This window comes from Pseudogymnoascus destructans (genome assembly GCF_001641265.1).
Source record: "Pseudogymnoascus destructans isolate 20631-21 unplaced genomic scaffold scaffold_4, whole genome shotgun sequence".
NCBI classification, from domain to species: Eukaryota; Fungi; Ascomycota; class Leotiomycetes; order Thelebolales; family Thelebolaceae; genus Pseudogymnoascus; species Pseudogymnoascus destructans.
Window position 1 is genome coordinate 1429378 of NW_020167523.1, and position 17666 is coordinate 1447043.

Genomic DNA, 17666 nt, shown 5'->3' on the forward strand with positions numbered 1-17666 from the left:
TGCTCGAGGCGAGTGTCCTGACTGGACACATAGGGGAGCCGAGTCCAGCGCTCGAGGGGGGCTATGAGAGTCACCTCGGCGACGCGAAGGGTGCTCCGGCGGGCGTGAATCGCGAGCAACACAACAGCAAAAACGCCGCAATCGCTGGCATCATCGGCGCAGCGAAGTCAAAATTCATGAATGGATGGACGACACGATGTCGAAGGCGACAGGATCTGCCGACCATATTCAATGGGCGAAATATTCACAAGGCATGCACATAGAAGGTACGGGAGATAACTCTAATCTTGTTATAGAGTCCCACATCGGCACAGCTCCAGTATATACATGAGTATTGAAGGAGCTACGCGCTAAGAGGTGTTGATCCGTTTTAAGAAGCTTAACGACGGGCAACTGCGCCAATAGCGGCCCAGTCTTCGTTATCGGTCATGACATTCACGCGCCCCATCTTTCCCACCCTACCTTCTCGAACTTGACGTCCCCGTTCAGTCCGCTTCTGTCGCCACCTCCACACCCTTCCAACGCTCCGACTACCAGTCGTCGAGCCTTGGCTGGTTGGCTGGCTGGATGCTGGAGAATTCAGGAATGGAGATGGTAAGGTATCCTATAATGTGGCGAATGTCGAGAGGGCCATTGTTCAGAAGGATCTTGGGAAGGTGGTGCTTCGCGAGAAGAGTTGGGGTGATGGACCCGGTCATCTCAAAGCCATTCTGAGAACACATGCTGCCGACACTGCCATCACGGACGTTAAAGTCGGACTTGACCGCAGGCCTGGGGCTTGCCTCGACGACACCGCCGGCGAGCTATAATCACAGCCCCTACGACTCACACTCCCAGAACTCCCCCACGACTTACTTCTCTCAGCAGGGAGCGCCTCTGGTTTTGCCGTCCACGACCCATCCTCTGCGACCAGGATAGCCTTAACTTCTAGGTCCCCATCCTCCTCCAGCTTCTCCCTAACCGACACCAGAAATTCGTCGACGCGCAGAAGGCGCGGTCTCGTATCGCCACTGCATAGCGGCCATGCGTCAGGCATGCAGGTGAATTCTTGCTTGTTGCTCCGCGACATGAGGAATGTTTCGAGATCGAAGCATTCGCGATGGCGACATTGGACGTCTCTGACTAGGGTGGTGAAGATGCTTGCTGTTAAGGGGTCTCTGAGGGCAATTGTCAGCTTTGCCGAGACTAATGCGACGTCATCGTCCTCGTCAACGTTTCGTTCAGATAATTTGAGTCTGATATCTTCAATCACGTCCTTAGCGGTTATCCTCTGCGTTTTCAAGCACATGTCCACAATTTGCTGATGTTGGAAGACTTCCACTACTTCAATTGCAATTGAATAGGGGATACCATTTCTCGCCCCCGGTGCATTCAATACCGTGATTGCGAGCGAGTTCTTCTTCGCCGGACCATAACTGAAAACGTGGGGTGTGATATCCACGGGCTGATCCCTTGAATGGCCATAGCTTCCTTTCCGCTGGATTATGATGGCAGAGTCGTTCATGTCGATAAGTATCGTAGGTGGCCACTCCGTATCAGTGGCAATAAAACCAGTGGGCTTCATCCGGGTGCCCTTATTCGTCCTCCCACAATGAACTCGGTACTGGAGGCTACCCTGCCTCACTTCCCGGAGCAGGGGCGCGGCCGGATCGGAAAGCTTGTCTTCGGCTACGTTACGAAATGTGGATTTCGAAACGGTGAATGTTAACTTGGTGACCCGGGGAGAATCTGGCAAAGTAGTTGGTTTCACAGCAAAACCTCGGACGGCTTGATAATCTGTGGACTGTTTGATTCGTTACCAGCCCTCGACTAGCATCGATATGTAATCGAACCGCTGAGATAGGCTTGCAAAAGGCAAGCAGACAATACAGTAAATCGACTATCACATACTTCCATGTCTTTTACAAGCTTCCAAGCATTAATCTTGTTATTCTTTGTTTCTGAAAAGTCAGTGAGGTGCTAACCTCTGACTTACCCCTGAGTTCTCAGACTCAACATTTGTTACAACTTGTCTAAACCACTTCACTACATCATACACCTGATTGCTGCGTTGTGGAATAGTCTAAGCTACAACCCTTTGGCTCTGTTTCCTAAGACAGTGTGTTGTCTTAGTAAAATCATCCCTTCCTTGGGTGGCTAGATTCTCACATCTGGTGCACCCACCATTACACTCATCTGGTGGCCGTTTGATAGTATAGACTGGTGTCTTTCTTGAGCTGTTTTGCCCATCCTCTTGAAATCTTCTTGGGCTTTGAGTGTTACGATATCAAGTGCGCCTTGCAGCTCGAGTGGGGGTTCAGGGGTGTGGGGAGCTTTCCGGGGTTGGAGCGAAGTTTTCAGTTGTGGAGTGAATTCTCAGAACTGGTCTTGCTAAAGAGAATTCACTCCACAACAACATAGCTGTATATAGATCGAGCCACTGCTCGAGTGCTCCTCTTCTCAGACTCATCTGCTAAGGTTGTTTTCTCATTTATAGACTCATAGTCTTCTGGGTTTTGGTCAGCCATCTTGGCTTTTTCTTTGGCCATGTGTGCCATAGCAGCTTTGCTATTCTTTCGTATTCAGTAGATCAGACTCATATCGCCAAAGGCCCTATTGCGCAGTTTGTCGACTGTATGAGCCACTCAAAAGGAGCGCACTTCCCTCACAGCTATATTCCTTGTCGAGGGAGCACTGTGAAAGGTCTGATCTATGAAGTCTGTGGTGTTCTGTGGTGTTCTGGTGTGTTCTGTGGTGTTCTGGAATCGACTTTAGGATATGGTTGTAGGGTGAGATTCAATCTTATGTTACGATGGTCATGGAGGTCATGGTGCCAGTCTGGTAAAGTAAGCTAGATTGAATCAAGAGAGAAGAAGAAGAAGAAGGAAGGTGAGGCTATTCCTCGTAATATACAGTTGTTGTAAGGATGCCTTCTCGTCTCTCACTCTAAGGAGCAGACTCTGAGTAGCTGCGGATCACGTGTGATCATTTGGGCGGGCTAACCGAGTCGGATGGGTTTCGGGTACTTGAGGGAAATGACTCACGAGGTTCCCCCTGGTCACGTGTGATTATTGGGGTGGGCTAACTGTTGATGGAAGGCTCGAAATATTGCGACCGCACGCAAATCGTGCGGTGTGTTTGGTGACCGGACCTTTGGGCTTTTGCGCAACGGGCAGGAAAACTCGACAATAGACTACAGTATATAGAATGAATAGATCAATTGAATTACTACACTACCTATGGAGCCTACGTATTATTTATGTCTTTTCAGAGGGCCTACCCAAATGCCATAGGACGTAGCCCTCCGGACAATATAAACCTTCAGGAGGCCTCATATAGACCTCCGCATGTAGGTCTGAGCATGGATACGCGCTTACAACATCGATTTGCCGAATATCCATGTCCTCGTAGGCTCCAATCGCCAGGAGGAGTCGAAGAGACTCAGCCCGTTGCCTTGAATCGGTCAAGAAGGCCAGTGGGCGTGTATTTGACATTGAACACCCAGCGGCAACCCAGAACTCTCTTTCCTTTCGGTAGCTTCGCGCGCTCCCAAGTCCCGAGTGACTGGAGCTGTGCGAGCTCTTCCTGGACAGCGAGAGTCCAGTCTGCACCATGTTCTGGATCATTGACAGCCTCCGGATATTTGTCCGGGACTGACAGTTTGGCGGGTACGGCGTACGACGCCTCAAACGCCTCCTCAAATGGCCTCGTTAGTCGTTGCTCTCTACCGCTTCGCCGGACGCTGAAATCCTCAGCGGGAGGGCTTTCCTCAAGAGCATCCACTTCCGCGAGGAGTTGGTTGGTCGCAGAGCTAGAGTCGTCTTCTTCTCCTGGGAGGCTGCCAGATTTGTCGTTTTCCGCATCAGGATCCTCGTCCTCGTCCCGCTCTATTGACTGGATCGGTGGCGGCAGCGCTGTAGGGTGCAGTGACCCTTCACTGCTCTGTGTTCCCCCCCGGGTGGGGTGTTGCCTATCGTCGCACTGGCCGTCACCAATCTGATGTCGTAGTTCTAGTGTTAATTCGGGGGGTGGCGTTTCCTGATCAGGCAAAACACCGACCAGAATATCATCGTTAGCATCATGCAGGCCCCCTATTAGGGTACTGTTCTGATGGCTTCAGCGATCAGCAGGCTCTATAGAAGGCTCTCTCTCGAGGTAGGCCTCCATGGGGTCAAACCCCACATCCTCAATTGGCCCCTCGTTAGAATTGTCAAGATTAAGTCATTGATCTTCGACAAACCTCACTGAGGTCGCGATTATAATTCGATCGCCAACTGGGTCGTACAATCGGTACTGTTTTGAGGTTGTCATATAGCCAACCAGTGCAGTCTGTATTGCGTTAGGCGCGAGCTTGTCACCGTCCCTCTGTTCCTTCAAGAGGTTTGCGTATGCGACGCATCCCCAGACTCGAAGGTGTGCTACAGACGGCTTCTTGCCACTGTACGCCTCTTCTGGCGATTTTCCCTCAGGCCCGATTGGCAGCCTGTTCCGTAGATAGGAGGCTGCCATCACCGCCTCAGCCCAGAGCTTCTTAGGTAGGCGCGTGTAGGCCAGCATCGCCCTTATCAGGGCCACCAAAGCCCGGTTCAGGCGCTCGGAAGCCCCATTCTGGTACGACATGTATGGCGTCGTAAACTCGAACAGGATGCCCTGTGAGCTCCCAAGGTCCCCTTCAAGGGCCTTATATTTGCTGCCGTTATCGCAGCATATTATCTTGATCTTCCGGCTGGTCTCAAGCTCAACGCGAGCCCTAAACTCCGTAAAGATTGCCCGTAGCTGCCCTGTCGACTTCATGACGTAGACCCAAGTCTTCCGTGTGTAGTCATCTGTAAACGTCACAAAGTAGATGTTGTTTCCGCCGAGTGACGGCGTCCGGTATGGCCCCCAGATATCACTGTGGATCCTGTCAAGGGGGGCCGTCGCATGCTCTGATGCCTTCCGATTGATGACCCGCGTACTCTTATTGAGTAGGCACTCTCCACACAGGTCAGCGAGGTCACCGATTGGCCCTGGCAGACTGTCGACTGCTGTGTGAGCCAAGCCCAGACTCCTTGAGCTCAGGTGTCCGAAGCGCCGATGCCAAAGCATGGCCTCTTTTGGTGACATCGCCACTGCGCGCAGCGCAGTAACGGTGCCTTCCTAGGTGCTGTCGAGGATGTAGGAACGCCCAATTCGGTTGGCTACACCGATAACTTGCCCCCTAAGCTCAAGGAGCATCTTGCCGCCACTGGTTGTCCTTGTCATGATACCCCTATCCTGGAGGTGGGAGACCGATACGAGGCTTCCAGCGAGCTTCGGTACGTGCAGCACTTCGTGAAGCTGAATACGACGTTTGCCGCCCTTGACAGCTATTTCGAAGCTGACAGTCCCTTCGGCGACAGCCTGGATTTCCATCCCGTTGGCCAATCTGACCGGAATCGGCTTGTCTAGGGCAATATAGTCAACGAATGCCTCTTTGGCGTACGTCATATGGCGGGAGCAGCCCGAGTCCATAATCCAAGCCTTGCTTTGGGCTTGGACGTCGCTAACCCATCGGGTATCGACGCCACAGAGTTTGTCAACTGCGGTAGCAGGGGCGGTTTGGATGCTGGCAGTGTTTGCCTCCTCCGGTAGAGGTGGTGATAACCCCTTTCCACCGCCAGGGGCAGTGAAAGGTCCAGTTGATGGCCCTGCTGTCTTTGGCTCTCCTCTCTTCTTCGCGTTGCAGTCCTGGCGAATATGTCCAGACTTCCCGCAGTGATAGCACGTACGGGTGTCTTTCTGAGAGGACTTGCTTGCCTCCGCTGCCCCGTCCACCCCCTTTGCCCCTTGTACTTCCAGTATCAGTAGAGGCTTGCCGGGCAGATTCGGTGACCGACTTTGAAGCCTTGGTCTGTTCCTCAATATCAACAAACTGGTCGATGATGTCTTGGTAATCTGTGATTTTTGCCGCCCTGATCTGGGCGCTAGCAATGTCATATTTGCTGCCACGGCTTCTCATAATCGCCAGGAGCCGGCTGACCTTCCTCGAGTCCGAGGGCCTGTCTTCTGGCTCTATCGCTGCAATGTCATCCTGGAGCTGGTTTAGCATCGTGGCGATGTCAAATACTGGTGTAGACGCTGGTGGAAGGTAGCTCCCGAAGGCCTCGTTTTTCAAGTCCATCTGCTGCAGCCCGTCGCGGGCGTGCATTTTCTTGAGCTTCCCAGACTACCCTGGCTGTCGAGAGACCTATAACCCGGTTGACAATCGACGGGATGCAACTTTCTAGGATGATCCTCCTAGCCCTGTTGTCGCGGAGTAAAGCGAGCTGTTCTTCGCATGTAGCGGCAGCCTCTTCAGTTTCTTCCTTTTTTTGGCTTGTCAGCTCATATTCGAGCGTGAACTTGTCGTCGATAGTGCTCCAAACCTTCCTGTCGATAAGCTCGATCTGGATCTGGAGGGCCCAATTCCGATAGTTCGGACCAGACAGCTTCTGGATCCGGGACCTCTCAATGTGTTCCGACTCCATTTTTTGTGAGCCGTTATCACTTTCTGGCTTGTGGAGCTGAACTGCCGCAGCCAAGTCGATGGCTTACTTTGTGGGCTTTTTTTTTTTGGACTGATGGTAGCTCAGGCTCTCACTTTATTGATGTGAGACTTCGGAATCAATTCTTTGGTTCAAATGCGAGGCTTCCTGAGCGTCGCCGGGCTCATAACCTGTTGATGGAAGGCTCGAAATATTGCGACCGCACGCAAATCGTGCGGTGTGTTTGGTGACCGGACCTTTGGGCTTTTGCGCAACGGGCAGGAAAACTCGACAATAGACTACAGTATATAGAATGAATAGATCAATTGAATTACTACACTACCTACGGAGCCTACGTATTATTATGTCTTTTCGGAGGGCTACCCAAATGCCCTGAGTAACAGAAGGGTTTGGGCCTGAAACCCAATGCGCCGGAGTTCTGAGGCAATCTGCTCATGCCAAGCGCCAATCGGGGAGCCTGACGATTGCACTGGGGAAAAGCTCCCATTCTCTTTCCCTCAACACTAACCAAGTCAGATGGGTTTCGGGTACTTAAGGGAATTGACTCACGGGGTTCCCCCTTCATCTTTTTTGTATCCTTCATAGTAGACCTATAGGATAGCATCCGTTTAGCCTCTGACTCGCACTCTCATATGCTATTACTGTGAGCTGGGTGCCCTGTGTCCTTACAGTTGCCTGCTTAGCGGTTGTAGCCTTGGTGGCTAAGGCTGCACCCGTAATAACCATAACAAGCTGTGAGCTATAATCGTAACAGGGGCAATGGGTGGGGTTTGGAGGTGGAATAAGAAGGCCTGGATGAATCAATTTGTTATGGCAGATTGGCTAAATGCTTTCTATACTCATATTGGTACGTCACGTTCTATACTGCTTACAATGAATAACTTCTTGGGCCATATCGCTGCAGTGGAATCGACGCCTCCTCCTCAAAACAATGACAATACACTTTGCAATTCGCTAGCTTATTCGATCATGGCATCATGACGTTACAAATACGACTATCTACAATTGCTTTCGAAAAAGCACGATTCTTTTACGCCCAATACAGCTTCCTATACACCCATTTCCTGTTCTAAACGACTTATATACTCAAGTACAACAAGCTGGTCATATATTAGATGCTATGGACCTTTCGAACTTTTTGAATCCAGCGGAGGAGGGAATACAAGAGGTGGAGGGAGGCTTAGATGAGGACACAATTCTACAGGAGGCGATGGCTCCATATATACAGGTTTCCGATGCTCAAGAGGACGGGGATGAGGAGCCCCAGCGTCCTGTGCTCACCACACAGAACGCTATACAAGCCCTCCAAGTTCTGATTGAGTTCTCAGAATCTGAGAATAGTGGCATCACAGATCCAGCACCATTTTTGCGCTCTTTAGAGCGCGTGGAGAAGCAATTAGTGGCCAAACAGGCCAATGACTTGGGTCAAGGCACGTTGGATGGATGGATGGTTTAGCTGAGGGGCTACTTCGGGTCTACTTCAGCACTTTAACTCGATATTACTATAACTCGAGATATTTATGCATGACCAATTACATGGACTTGACGAGATAATACTGTACGGAGTAGTGATTACTGGCACACACCCATCTGGATATGCGGATTATCATCACATGAACCGAGGATGACACAGCGGCAGCTGGTGGAGTGGTGCGGGCCGGAGTGGTGGAGGGCGGTGGTGCACACGACACCTGGCACTGTTGGTTGCTGAGGTTCTGTCACATGGATCGGCAGGGTTGAGGTGACGGACTTGGCAGAAGAGCGCGTGGCGCGTGCGGCATGGATGCCACGGCTTTTCCAAGACATTAGGGAGGGAGGGAGATGAGGGCGTTCTGGAAGCTGTGTTTTATTGGCGGGGCGTATCTTTGGGGTATCAAGTGTCTCAGGGTCGGTGATTACGAGTGTGCTTGGTGCTGTGTGGTAGGGATGTGCTGGGTGGGGGTGGGGATGGGATGGGGATGGGGGTGGGGATGGGGGTGGGGATGGGGGGATGGGGATAGGGATGGGATCGCTGGATGGGGAGGGGATAGGGATAGGGATAGGGATAGGGATAGGGATAGGGATAGGGATAGGGATAGGGATAGGGATAGGGATAGGGATTGGGATGGGGATGGGGATGGGGGGTAGGGATAGGGATAGGGATTGGGACTGCTGGGATAGGGATGGGGAGGGGATGGGGGATGGGGATGGGGAGGGGATAGGGATAGGGATTGGGACTGCTGGATAGGGATAGGGATGGGGATGGGGACGCTGGATGGGGATGGGGATGGGATAGGGTTGCTGGATGGGGATAGGGATGGAGATAGGGATGGGATTGGGTCTAGATAGGGATAGGGTTGCTGGATGGGGGATGCTGAAGCAAGGCATTCCCAGCGCATTCCCCATCATTCCCAGCGCATTCCCATCATTCCCAGCGCATTCCCAGCACATCCCATCATTCCCAGCGTATTCCCAGCACATCCCATCATTCCCAGCGTATTCCCAGCACATCCCATCATTCCCAGCGTATTCCCAGCACATCCCATCATTCCCAGCGTATTCCCAGCACATCCCATCATTCCCAGCGTATTCCCAGCACATCCCATCATTCCCTTCGCCACTGGCGATTCAGAGTAGAGGACGTATGGTACAGTGGGGTCCGGTACTTCATTTTGCGTATTATCGCACGCGACAATCCAAGTCCCGCGCCAACCGAACTACCCCACCCTTCCCTAGCCGAAGAACCCCAACCACACCCTTTAACTTTCCAATCCCCGCCCGCCCGCCCGCCCTCAACTTTCCAATCCACGCCCGCCCGCCCCGCCCTCAACTTTCCAATCCACGCCCGCCCGCCCGCCCTCAACTTTCCAATCCCACGCCCGCCCGCCCGCCCTCAACTTCCCAATCCACGCCCGCCCTCAAAACTCACTTACCATGGTCCAGTACCATGGTCCAGTACCATGGTACTGGACCACCGTCCAGTGCGGAGTACAACCTTCTTTTCCCCCATTCTCACCATCTTACGCCCAGCCTTTGACCAGTCGCTACCCGAATTTTCTCTCACCGCAACTGGCCTTTTTACAATGCCGCCGCTTGAAATTTGCCCGTGTCAAGTCAGCCTAAGCCTCGTTATCGCTGGTCCTGTCTGTGTCCTCATCCCCGAGTCGCCCCCCTCCGCCACTCAACCTACCCTTGCATCTCCACATCGCCGCCTGCTCTTATCTACCCTGCCGCTACTCGCAAGGTACAGCCCACTTCCTTCCCTCCAGTGCTATCATTCCCCTCCTTCCCTCCCTCCCTCCTTGCCTCCTTGCCTCCTTGCCTCCTTGCCTCCTTCCCTCCTTCCCTCCTTCCCTCCTTCCCTCCTTCCTTCCCTCCTTCCCTCCTTCCCTCCTTCCCTCCTTCCCTCCTTCCCTCCTTCCCTCCTTCCCTCCTTCCCTCCTTCCCTCCTTCCCTCCTACCCTCCTACCCTCCGTCAACCATCCAGAGCTATCAAATAACTCGCTGACCCACCTGCCTCCCCCCCATCCGACTCCACCCAACCTCACTAACAAAGACGCCCATCTCACTCGTGCCCTACTGCAATGCAATAGCATGGAGTGCCGCCTCTCCTCGCATTCCCCAATCTCCTGTCGCATGCCTACCTTAACCCTCGAATATCACCACCGAGAACCCCCATCGACCTCGTCGACGCCACTGCTCTACACCGACGCCCATCCGCCTTGCAACGGCGCCGCCGCCAAAGACTCTCCGCCTGCGCCCTTCCCCCCGCCAAGTCTCCTCGACGAAAGCGAAATACACACTCCCACGAACCCTCACGCGAGCATTGCCCCCCATAAACACCTCCTGCGACCACCCTCACCACCCGCCTGTCTCCCGGTGGAGGCGGGAGGGCAAACAACACCGACGCCGCCACCAAAACCGTGGCCATGACGGCGTTCTGGACGGCGCCGCCACCGGCGCGCACCTTCAACGACGACAAGGCCACGCTGATTGTGTGCTGGTGGTGCACCATATTCGCCATAACCATCATCGTTTTCCGCGTTACGGGGCGCTATCTCAGGACTGAGAAGCTGTTCCCCGAGGATATCATCGCCTTCCTGTGCATTATACCCATACTGGCAAGGATGGCCATGGTCCATGTTGTGTTGCTCTGGGGCACGAATAATGTGATCACGGATGGCTTGAGCCAACAAAATATTTCACATAGGGAGATAGGCAGCCGCTTGGTGCTAGGGAGTAGGATATTTTATGCTGCTTCGTGAGTTTCCCTCTCCATTTTGAGTCTATCTTCGCCCCAGAACCCCCTCCAGCGCATCGGCCTTTTTGGCGATTACATGAGAGCTTTGTTAACCGCCCACTTATAGCCTGTGGATGCTCAAACTCTCTATTGCTGAATTCCTGAAGCGCTTCACACAAAACATCTGGCGCTCAACACACGAGCTCGTCTTACGGCTCATGTACTACTACCTCGGCGCAACCATGATTGCCGTCCTGATCGCCGACCTCGCCGAGTGCCACCCCGTCACGCACTACTGGCAAGTCGTCCCCGACCCCGGCCCCGAATGCCGACAAGGCTACGCCCAACTCATCACCATGGCCGTAGCCAACGTCACCACCGACCTCCTCCTCGTCATCTTCCCCATCCCCCTCATCTTCAACTCCCACATGCCACTCCCGCGCAAAACAATGCTCACCATCCTCTTCGGCCTCTCCCTTATCCCCATCGGCATCACCCTCTGCCGCGCCCACTACGTCATCCATCACCAGGGCGCTCAACACCATCGCTCCCTCTGGGCCAGCATCGAGATCCTCTTCGCCACCGCCGTCGCCAACGCCCTCGTCATCGGCTCCTTCGTCCGCGACAAGGGCGTCAAGAAACACAAGTACAAACTCGGCTCCTCAGGTTCCATGGAGCGCACCCTCTCCTCCCGCCGCGGCCGCGGCTACGGCCCCGGCGCAGTGGCATACTGGGGCAGCGACGAGGAGCTCGTCCGCGGCCTCGGCATCGGCGTCGACGCCGACCTGCGCCCTGATAGCGGCGCATCTATCGCGCGTCCCGCGCCAGTCGCAGAGCCCGGCGCAGGCGTGGACAGGAATTGGCGCTTCCCCTCGCAGCGACGCAGCGACGTGTCGGACGTTGAGACGGTGCGCGACTCTACGACGCGCCAAGAGTACAACTTCTTCGATGTCGGCGGCCTGCTTGGTCCGGAATCGCCGCCGCCGGCTAATAAACGCATAGGCCCTTCGCGGAGGGGGAGCTTAGCGGGCCCGACGCCGTCGTGGAGGGGGTCGACGATGGTGCCGCCGAGGTGGCGGAGCGCTTCGCCGTTTGATAACTTTCCGGCCCCTGTGGCGGCTCCGCGGGATGACTCGGCGGATACGGGGGGCACGGCGGTGTTTTTGCAGGATGTGGGGGGGTTGATGGAGGATGCGCCGCGGACGGCATCGCAGGTGGCGCAGGCGGGGTTGGCGAGGAGGGCGAGCGAGGGGGTGTTGTTGAGGGGATGGAGTTTTAGGAGGAGGGAGGAGAAGGGGGTGGAGATGCAAAGCCTTGGTGGCAGAGATGGTGAAGGGAGGGGGACTGCGGTGTTGGGGGTGCAAATGGCATCTGCACCGTCAAGTCCTCAGAATGGTGGGGCTAATAACAGTAGTCCCAATGCGGAGGCTGGGAGAGGGATACGGAGGAGTAGGGAGGATGGGATGGACCTTAATGACGTGGGTGGGCTGCTTTTTGTGATTTGATGTTATGATTGGCGTTTTAGGAGCGGGGGGGTGCATAACCTCCTGGCGGTTTTGGGTGAGGAGGTGGCGGATAAGTATACCCTGCATGTATGGATGCATATATAGCGATTATGATGGACGGGGGAAAGAAGGGGAGGGGGTAAATAAGTAAATAGGGGTAAATAAGTAAATAGTGGTAAATAAGTAAATAGGGGTAAATAAGTAAATAGGGGTAACATACATGTATAGCGAATATTATTTGTGAAGATCAGTTTAGAAACTGTCATGATGTTTGTGGAAAATAGTTTCTATGCTATTGTTTATGGGGAACGCTTTCTATTCTGCTGTTTGCAAAGCACAGTTTCTATCTTGCCATCTGTAGATAATAGTCTCTATCCTACTATCTATGAAGAACAGTTACAATCTTGCTATCTATCAAGAACGGTTCCCCTCTATAAATAATAAGAACTATGTAGCGGATATAATACAACGGCAGTGCCTCTAATGATGACGCTGATGGCTATGATGACAACAGCGACCGATTACTATAAAAGTCTGTTCCACATCGTCTCGATCTTTCCCATCTTCAGGCGCCACCAAAGGTCACCCCGCGCACAACTCCACCCGTCCTGCTCAGTTACGAGCGAATCAAACTTCAACGCATCGCTGCTTCTTCCCTCGAATCCCCCACTTGGCATCGTTGACACCCCTTCCCTCGCCGATATCCATCCAGCGCGTGACAAACACGGCGTTACCCGCCTTCCCGCAACTCTTGAAACCGATCCGTATCTCTATGCGGCAGTACTTGCAATATATAACCCCCTCCTCAATTCACATAAATCACACCTCACCAACTTCCGGAATGTGGACCCCACACCAACGCAGATCGAGCATGTTATGAAGCTTGCATGGCTACAGAAGCCGAATGCACGGGATAGCGAGAAGGGCGTTGTCAGGGATGCCGGGAGCATCAAGACCTTGTGTCGCGGACGAGGAGGGAGCCGTTCCGGATCCGCGCTTCGGAGGTGTGGAGGTCGATGAAGCATTGTTGGGAATCAGTGGTGGCTTTGTGCGATAGTAGGCGGAGAAGACTGGTGGTGTCGCGGCCGTGGCGGTGGGCTTTCATGGCCATTGGGGAGATGGTCGACGTGGAGCGGGGCGGGGTGGAGGCCCTTCTGTAGCCTAGGGAGTCTCTGTTGATCAGGTCTGGCTGGTTATGGGGGGGTCGCTCTGTGACTAGGTGGCGAGTGGTGTGGGGTGCAGTTTGTTGCAGTGGGACAGACGATGTGGAGGGATAGGTCTCGTTCTAGAAGATGGAGGAAGGCGGTCATTACTATGGAGGAAGGCGTCTTTGGGAAGCTGCAGGTTATCTATCGTGACGCGAGACTTTGTCTTGAGGTGATACTCTGTCTTGAGGCTATAAAGATAGTGACAGCATAGACTTAAGCATCCCACTGATTCGATGGGGAGGTAGCTTGTTGTGAGGAGGATGAGTTCTAGTGGGAGGGTGAGGAATGGCGACGCCGGTCCGGTAGGCTGGGTTTGGAGATTGTGTTGAGCAAGACGTTCGGATTTGTGATAGGTAGTTTCCATTTTGGTGCAACGTACATGTATAACTTAATAGTTTGACAGGCGCCATCCCGATGAGTCAATGGGGAAGATGGAGAGCCGACGAAGCTACGACGTGGAGTTAGAAGCCGCTGGGAAGATTATTTATACACTACTCGAAGAATGAGGTTGTAATTTTGGGTTTTGACAGCGCTATCCTGGTGACTCAGGGGAGCTAGCTTAGGTACCAAACTTTGAAAATGGTTATTCTCACCTGAGAAATTTGGTATGGCTTTGTCTTTTAAGCTCCTCACTAGACAGACCACCGATTATAATAGCTGTGATTAAAATAAGGGTGTTCGGTCACTTAGGACTACAACCGAGACGCCGGTTACTCACAAATAGAACGAAAACAATAATTTCTGTTAGCCTTAAATCTTATCATGGAGAATATTTGATTGTACGTTTCCTAGAATGACTATTTATCATAACCCTCCTCCACCTCCTTCTCCATAACAGCAAAAGCCGGCAACGCACTAAACCACCCAGCAGTCTCAGTCCCAATCGCCTTCCCCGTAAACTCCGCCTCCTTATCATTAACCTTGACCGTCACCCCCCCCCTTCCCCCCGCCGCCGCATCCGCCATCAGCTGCGCATGACAACACCTCTCCAGCGACGTAAACCAGAACACCGTCGACTCAATACTCATCCCACAAGTTAACAGCCCATGATTCCGCAGCAGCGCCGCCTTCTTCCCCCCCAGCGCAGCAGCGATCTCCTGCCCCTCCTCCTCACCGAGCACCACACCTTTGAACGAGTCGTACAGCGCGTGGTCGTTGTAGAAGGCGCATGCGTCCTGGGTGATGATGTCGAGTTCGCGGCCGAGCGCGCAGAAGGTGCGCCCGTAGATGGAGTGCGAGTGCGCGACGCAGTTTACCTCGGGGCGCGCGGTGTGGACCGCGTGGTGGATCATGTAGGCTGCTTTGTTGAGGAGGCGGACGGGGCCGCCTTCGACGATCTCGCCGGCCGCGTTGACGAGGATGAGGTCTGAGGCTTTGAGGAGCGGCCAGGCGACGCCGAAGGGGTTGACCCAGAAGGAGGTCGGCTCTACGGGGTCCTGGGGGCGGTTAGTTGCGGCTTTGGGGAGGTGGAGGGGGGAGGGCGCACGCGAAGGGTGATGTGGCCGGCTACGCCTTCATCGTAGCCGAGTTTGGCGAAGATGCGGTAGGCGAGGATGAGGCGGCCTTTGAGGTATTCGCGCTCTTTGAATTTGTCGTCGAACTTGCGGGGGGTGGGGAATTTAGAGCCTATAACCGCGGTGTCGACTCCGCTTTGGTCTTGCAATGCTATTGTGGTGGTATCGAAACCGGTCGCGGATGGAGGAGACATGGTGATTATGGATCTCGGTGGTGAATATAATAAATAGAATGGTATGATGTAGAAGAGAGTTGAATTTAGCACATTTCCCCTCCTTTATGGATGTGCCGCCGAGGTCTCCATAGCTTACCCCGCATAATGCCCCTCTAGGCTCTTCTAGTAAGGTTGATTGACAAATATCTCGGATATCATAGGCGATAAGTGCTATCGAGCCGTAAAGCTGGGTGATATGATCAGTAATTATGTCGTTCAAATGTCTCATGGGTGGCTGTCCATAATGGTGATATTCACCGCAGTTCTAAGGAAAATAAATTGGTAACTTGGGCTATAATTATTAAAGATAGTTTATTAAAACCCCAACTAAAATAATAATAATATTTTCCATCGGCTTGAAAGCTAGTATTAGTTTTTCAACTTCAAACAACCCTCCTTCAGACTTTCAGGTCATATAAACCCAATATAAATCTTAGCAAAGACAAAATAGACAAAACGGTTTATTTCGACAGTTGACGTATTTCACAAGCGAAGCGATCACTGAACTTCCCACCTAAAATTGAGAAATTTACAAGATAATAACTCAACAACAACTTCATAATATATATTAAAAATGTATTTCTAGCCTTTCCTATTTAGTTGAATTCGTACCTAATCATTTAGGAATAATCTATTCAGTAGTTCTTAAGATATTAAGCTTAAGCATGAAATTTAGACTAGGTCTTTATATTTCAATATCTACTAGTCTAATCGCTTTAAAGCTTAAACTAATACGTGTATATATAAGGATACATACACATTTTTAGAATATATGATGAAGTTGTTGTTGAGTTATTATCTTGTAAATTTCTCAATTTTTGGTGGGAAGTTCAGTGTATAGTTAGCTTAATCCTACTATTTAAATTAATTTAAGCTTGGTCGTTTCGTCACTGAAACCACGTGATACCATGCACTGACGATGGATCTTATCGTGGTGATGGACCGACAGGGATAGCTCCGTATGATTTGGAATTTGCCAACGAAGCCAATTTCGTCGTCTGAGGTGAGACGCTTGGAGCTTACACGTATTTTTATGGACCATGTCAGCACTAAATATCACCACCGGCGTGTCAAATCTCGTTTCTGCCAAGCCTGCCACTCCTTACTTCGTGCTATTGGAAGCTCATCATCCTTTGGGATTCAGCACTTTGCTGGGGTATAGCTCACCGTGCTAAGCCCGCGTTCGTATGCTTTATGGAATTTTGCAGAGGAGTTTGACGTACATCTACAGAAAACCTGCTGGAGTATCGGTATGCCACCAATGGTATTCTCTGATTACTCACGATCGGCGCTATTGGTCTATATGAGATGTAAAGGATCAGCTTCAGCTGCTCCTTAAATTAATGTCAACTGTGAACGCTATGGCATTCAAACTAGGTAGATCCTATTCTCAGCCGCCCATAACATTGCCATTAACGAATCTATATTTAAGGCAAGTGCATCCCGTCTGCAATGTAAGTTTCCGTTTGGCATCTTCTTCACTCCGCTAGTTCTACCTGATTCCTATTCTGTCCTCTGCCCTCTTTTGCAACCCCCCCACTCTCTCATAATGGCGGAAATATGGGCGGATCAGCCTTTCAAGCTAATACCAACTATGGTGATGAGGGACGTGAAGGTCAACCCGACTGTGAGCCATATTGCAAACGAAATGGTGCTTGCCCATAATGCCATGATTCCCTCCTTGAACGCGATGTATCTGCAGGCACCGTATCTCAAATCAGACGCTGACAGCGGCGACCTCCTCATATAAGCCAAATTTTGGTAGGTACCCCGACTCAAAGATGCGGAATGGCTTCTGACTTTATAGGATTCACGTACGATTCTCCCGTCTCGGTGACAAAGCCCTGTATTGACAGTTCCTAGCATCACCATGAGTGTGAAGAAGAAATCCTATTCCCCGGCTTCGAGCGCGAGTCTGGTGTTGAGGGAATGATGGCTGCCAACGTCGTGCAGCACCACGAGTTCGCTCCAAGCCTCGACATCTGGGGGTGAAATACGTCAAGGACTGCCTGGACGCAAAATCCGAGGAGCGCTTCGAAGCCGACAAATTCCGCCAGCTCATCGACGGGTTTTGCGCCGGAACTGACGCTGCACTTGGCATATGAAATCCCAACACTGCCCTCGTTGGACAAGTATGACGGGAAGAAAATGCACACGGTCTATATGGAGTTCCAGAACGTGATAAAGAACGCGGATTTCAAGAAGGCATGAATTCCGCTAAGCTCGTCGAATACATTAGTATGATCTATACTGACCGCTTATAGGACGAGCTATATCCGCTCGTCGTTGGATCGCTCGACGGGGGGCTTAAAGGAGGCGAAAAATCCCCTCCAGTGCCGCAATTCGTGATATATCTAGTTGCTTTCTGGCTATCCAGAAAGTATCGGTCGGTCTGGAGGTTTAACCCTTGCGATTTCTTCGGAAAGAAACGACCGCTCTTCTTTGGTCCGACTGTGGAGGATCAATGATATGTATTTCCGTGGCGAAGCCGTCGATCTTTGGGGGGCAAATGCTGTGTAT

At 52.3% G+C, this 17666-nt stretch overlaps 7 protein-coding genes across 7 annotated transcripts; 4 read left to right on the forward strand and 3 right to left on the reverse strand.

Annotated features, from left to right (window-relative positions):
• Positions 1 to 694: 694 nt before the first annotated feature.
• Positions 695 to 1564, reverse strand: VC83_02174 (uncharacterized protein; the record flags this gene model as incomplete). The annotated part of the gene is made up of 1 exon (XM_024465842.1): positions 695 to 1564. The coding sequence occupies one exon, from the start codon at positions 1562 to 1564 to the stop codon at positions 695 to 697; it is 870 nt and encodes a 289-aa protein (XP_024326820.1).
• Positions 1565 to 7421: 5857 nt separating this feature from the next.
• VC83_09602 (uncharacterized protein) lies at positions 7422 to 8027 on the forward strand. The gene has a single exon (XM_024473015.1). The coding sequence runs from the start codon at positions 7606 to 7608 to the stop codon at positions 7939 to 7941; it is 336 nt and encodes a 111-aa protein (XP_024328783.1). The 5' UTR covers positions 7422 to 7605; the 3' UTR covers positions 7942 to 8027.
• Positions 8028 to 9413: 1386 nt separating this feature from the next.
• VC83_02175 (uncharacterized protein) lies at positions 9414 to 12424 on the forward strand. The gene is made up of 2 exons (XM_024465843.1): positions 9414 to 10725; positions 10832 to 12424. Exons 1-2 carry the CDS (start codon positions 10394 to 10396, stop codon positions 12207 to 12209), a joined length of 1710 nt encoding a protein of 569 aa, XP_024326819.1. The 5' UTR covers positions 9414 to 10393; the 3' UTR covers positions 12210 to 12424.
• Positions 12425 to 12692: 268 nt separating this feature from the next.
• On the forward strand, positions 12693 to 13229 carry VC83_02176 (uncharacterized protein; the record flags this gene model as incomplete). The annotated part of the gene is made up of 1 exon (XM_024465844.1): positions 12693 to 13229. One exon carries the CDS (start codon positions 12693 to 12695, stop codon positions 13227 to 13229), a length of 537 nt encoding a protein of 178 aa, XP_024326818.1.
• Positions 13230 to 13424: 195 nt separating this feature from the next.
• VC83_02177 (uncharacterized protein) lies at positions 13425 to 13781 on the reverse strand (the record flags this gene model as incomplete). The annotated part of the gene is made up of 1 exon (XM_024465845.1): positions 13425 to 13781. One exon carries the CDS (start codon positions 13779 to 13781, stop codon positions 13425 to 13427), a length of 357 nt encoding a protein of 118 aa, XP_024326817.1.
• Positions 13782 to 14166: 385 nt separating this feature from the next.
• Positions 14167 to 15125, reverse strand: VC83_02178 (uncharacterized protein; the record flags this gene model as incomplete). The annotated part of the gene is made up of 2 exons (XM_024465846.1): positions 14167 to 14853; positions 14904 to 15125. 2 exons carry the CDS (start codon positions 15123 to 15125, stop codon positions 14215 to 14217), a joined length of 861 nt encoding a protein of 286 aa, XP_024326826.1. The 3' UTR covers positions 14167 to 14214.
• Positions 15126 to 16695: 1570 nt separating this feature from the next.
• VC83_02179 (uncharacterized protein) lies at positions 16696 to 17614 on the forward strand (the record flags this gene model as incomplete). The annotated part of the gene is made up of 4 exons (XM_024465847.1): positions 16696 to 16773; positions 17010 to 17134; positions 17204 to 17324; positions 17411 to 17614. The coding sequence occupies 4 exons, from the start codon at positions 16696 to 16698 to the stop codon at positions 17612 to 17614; spliced, it is 528 nt and encodes a 175-aa protein (XP_024326825.1).
• Positions 17615 to 17666: the final 52 nt, after the last annotated feature.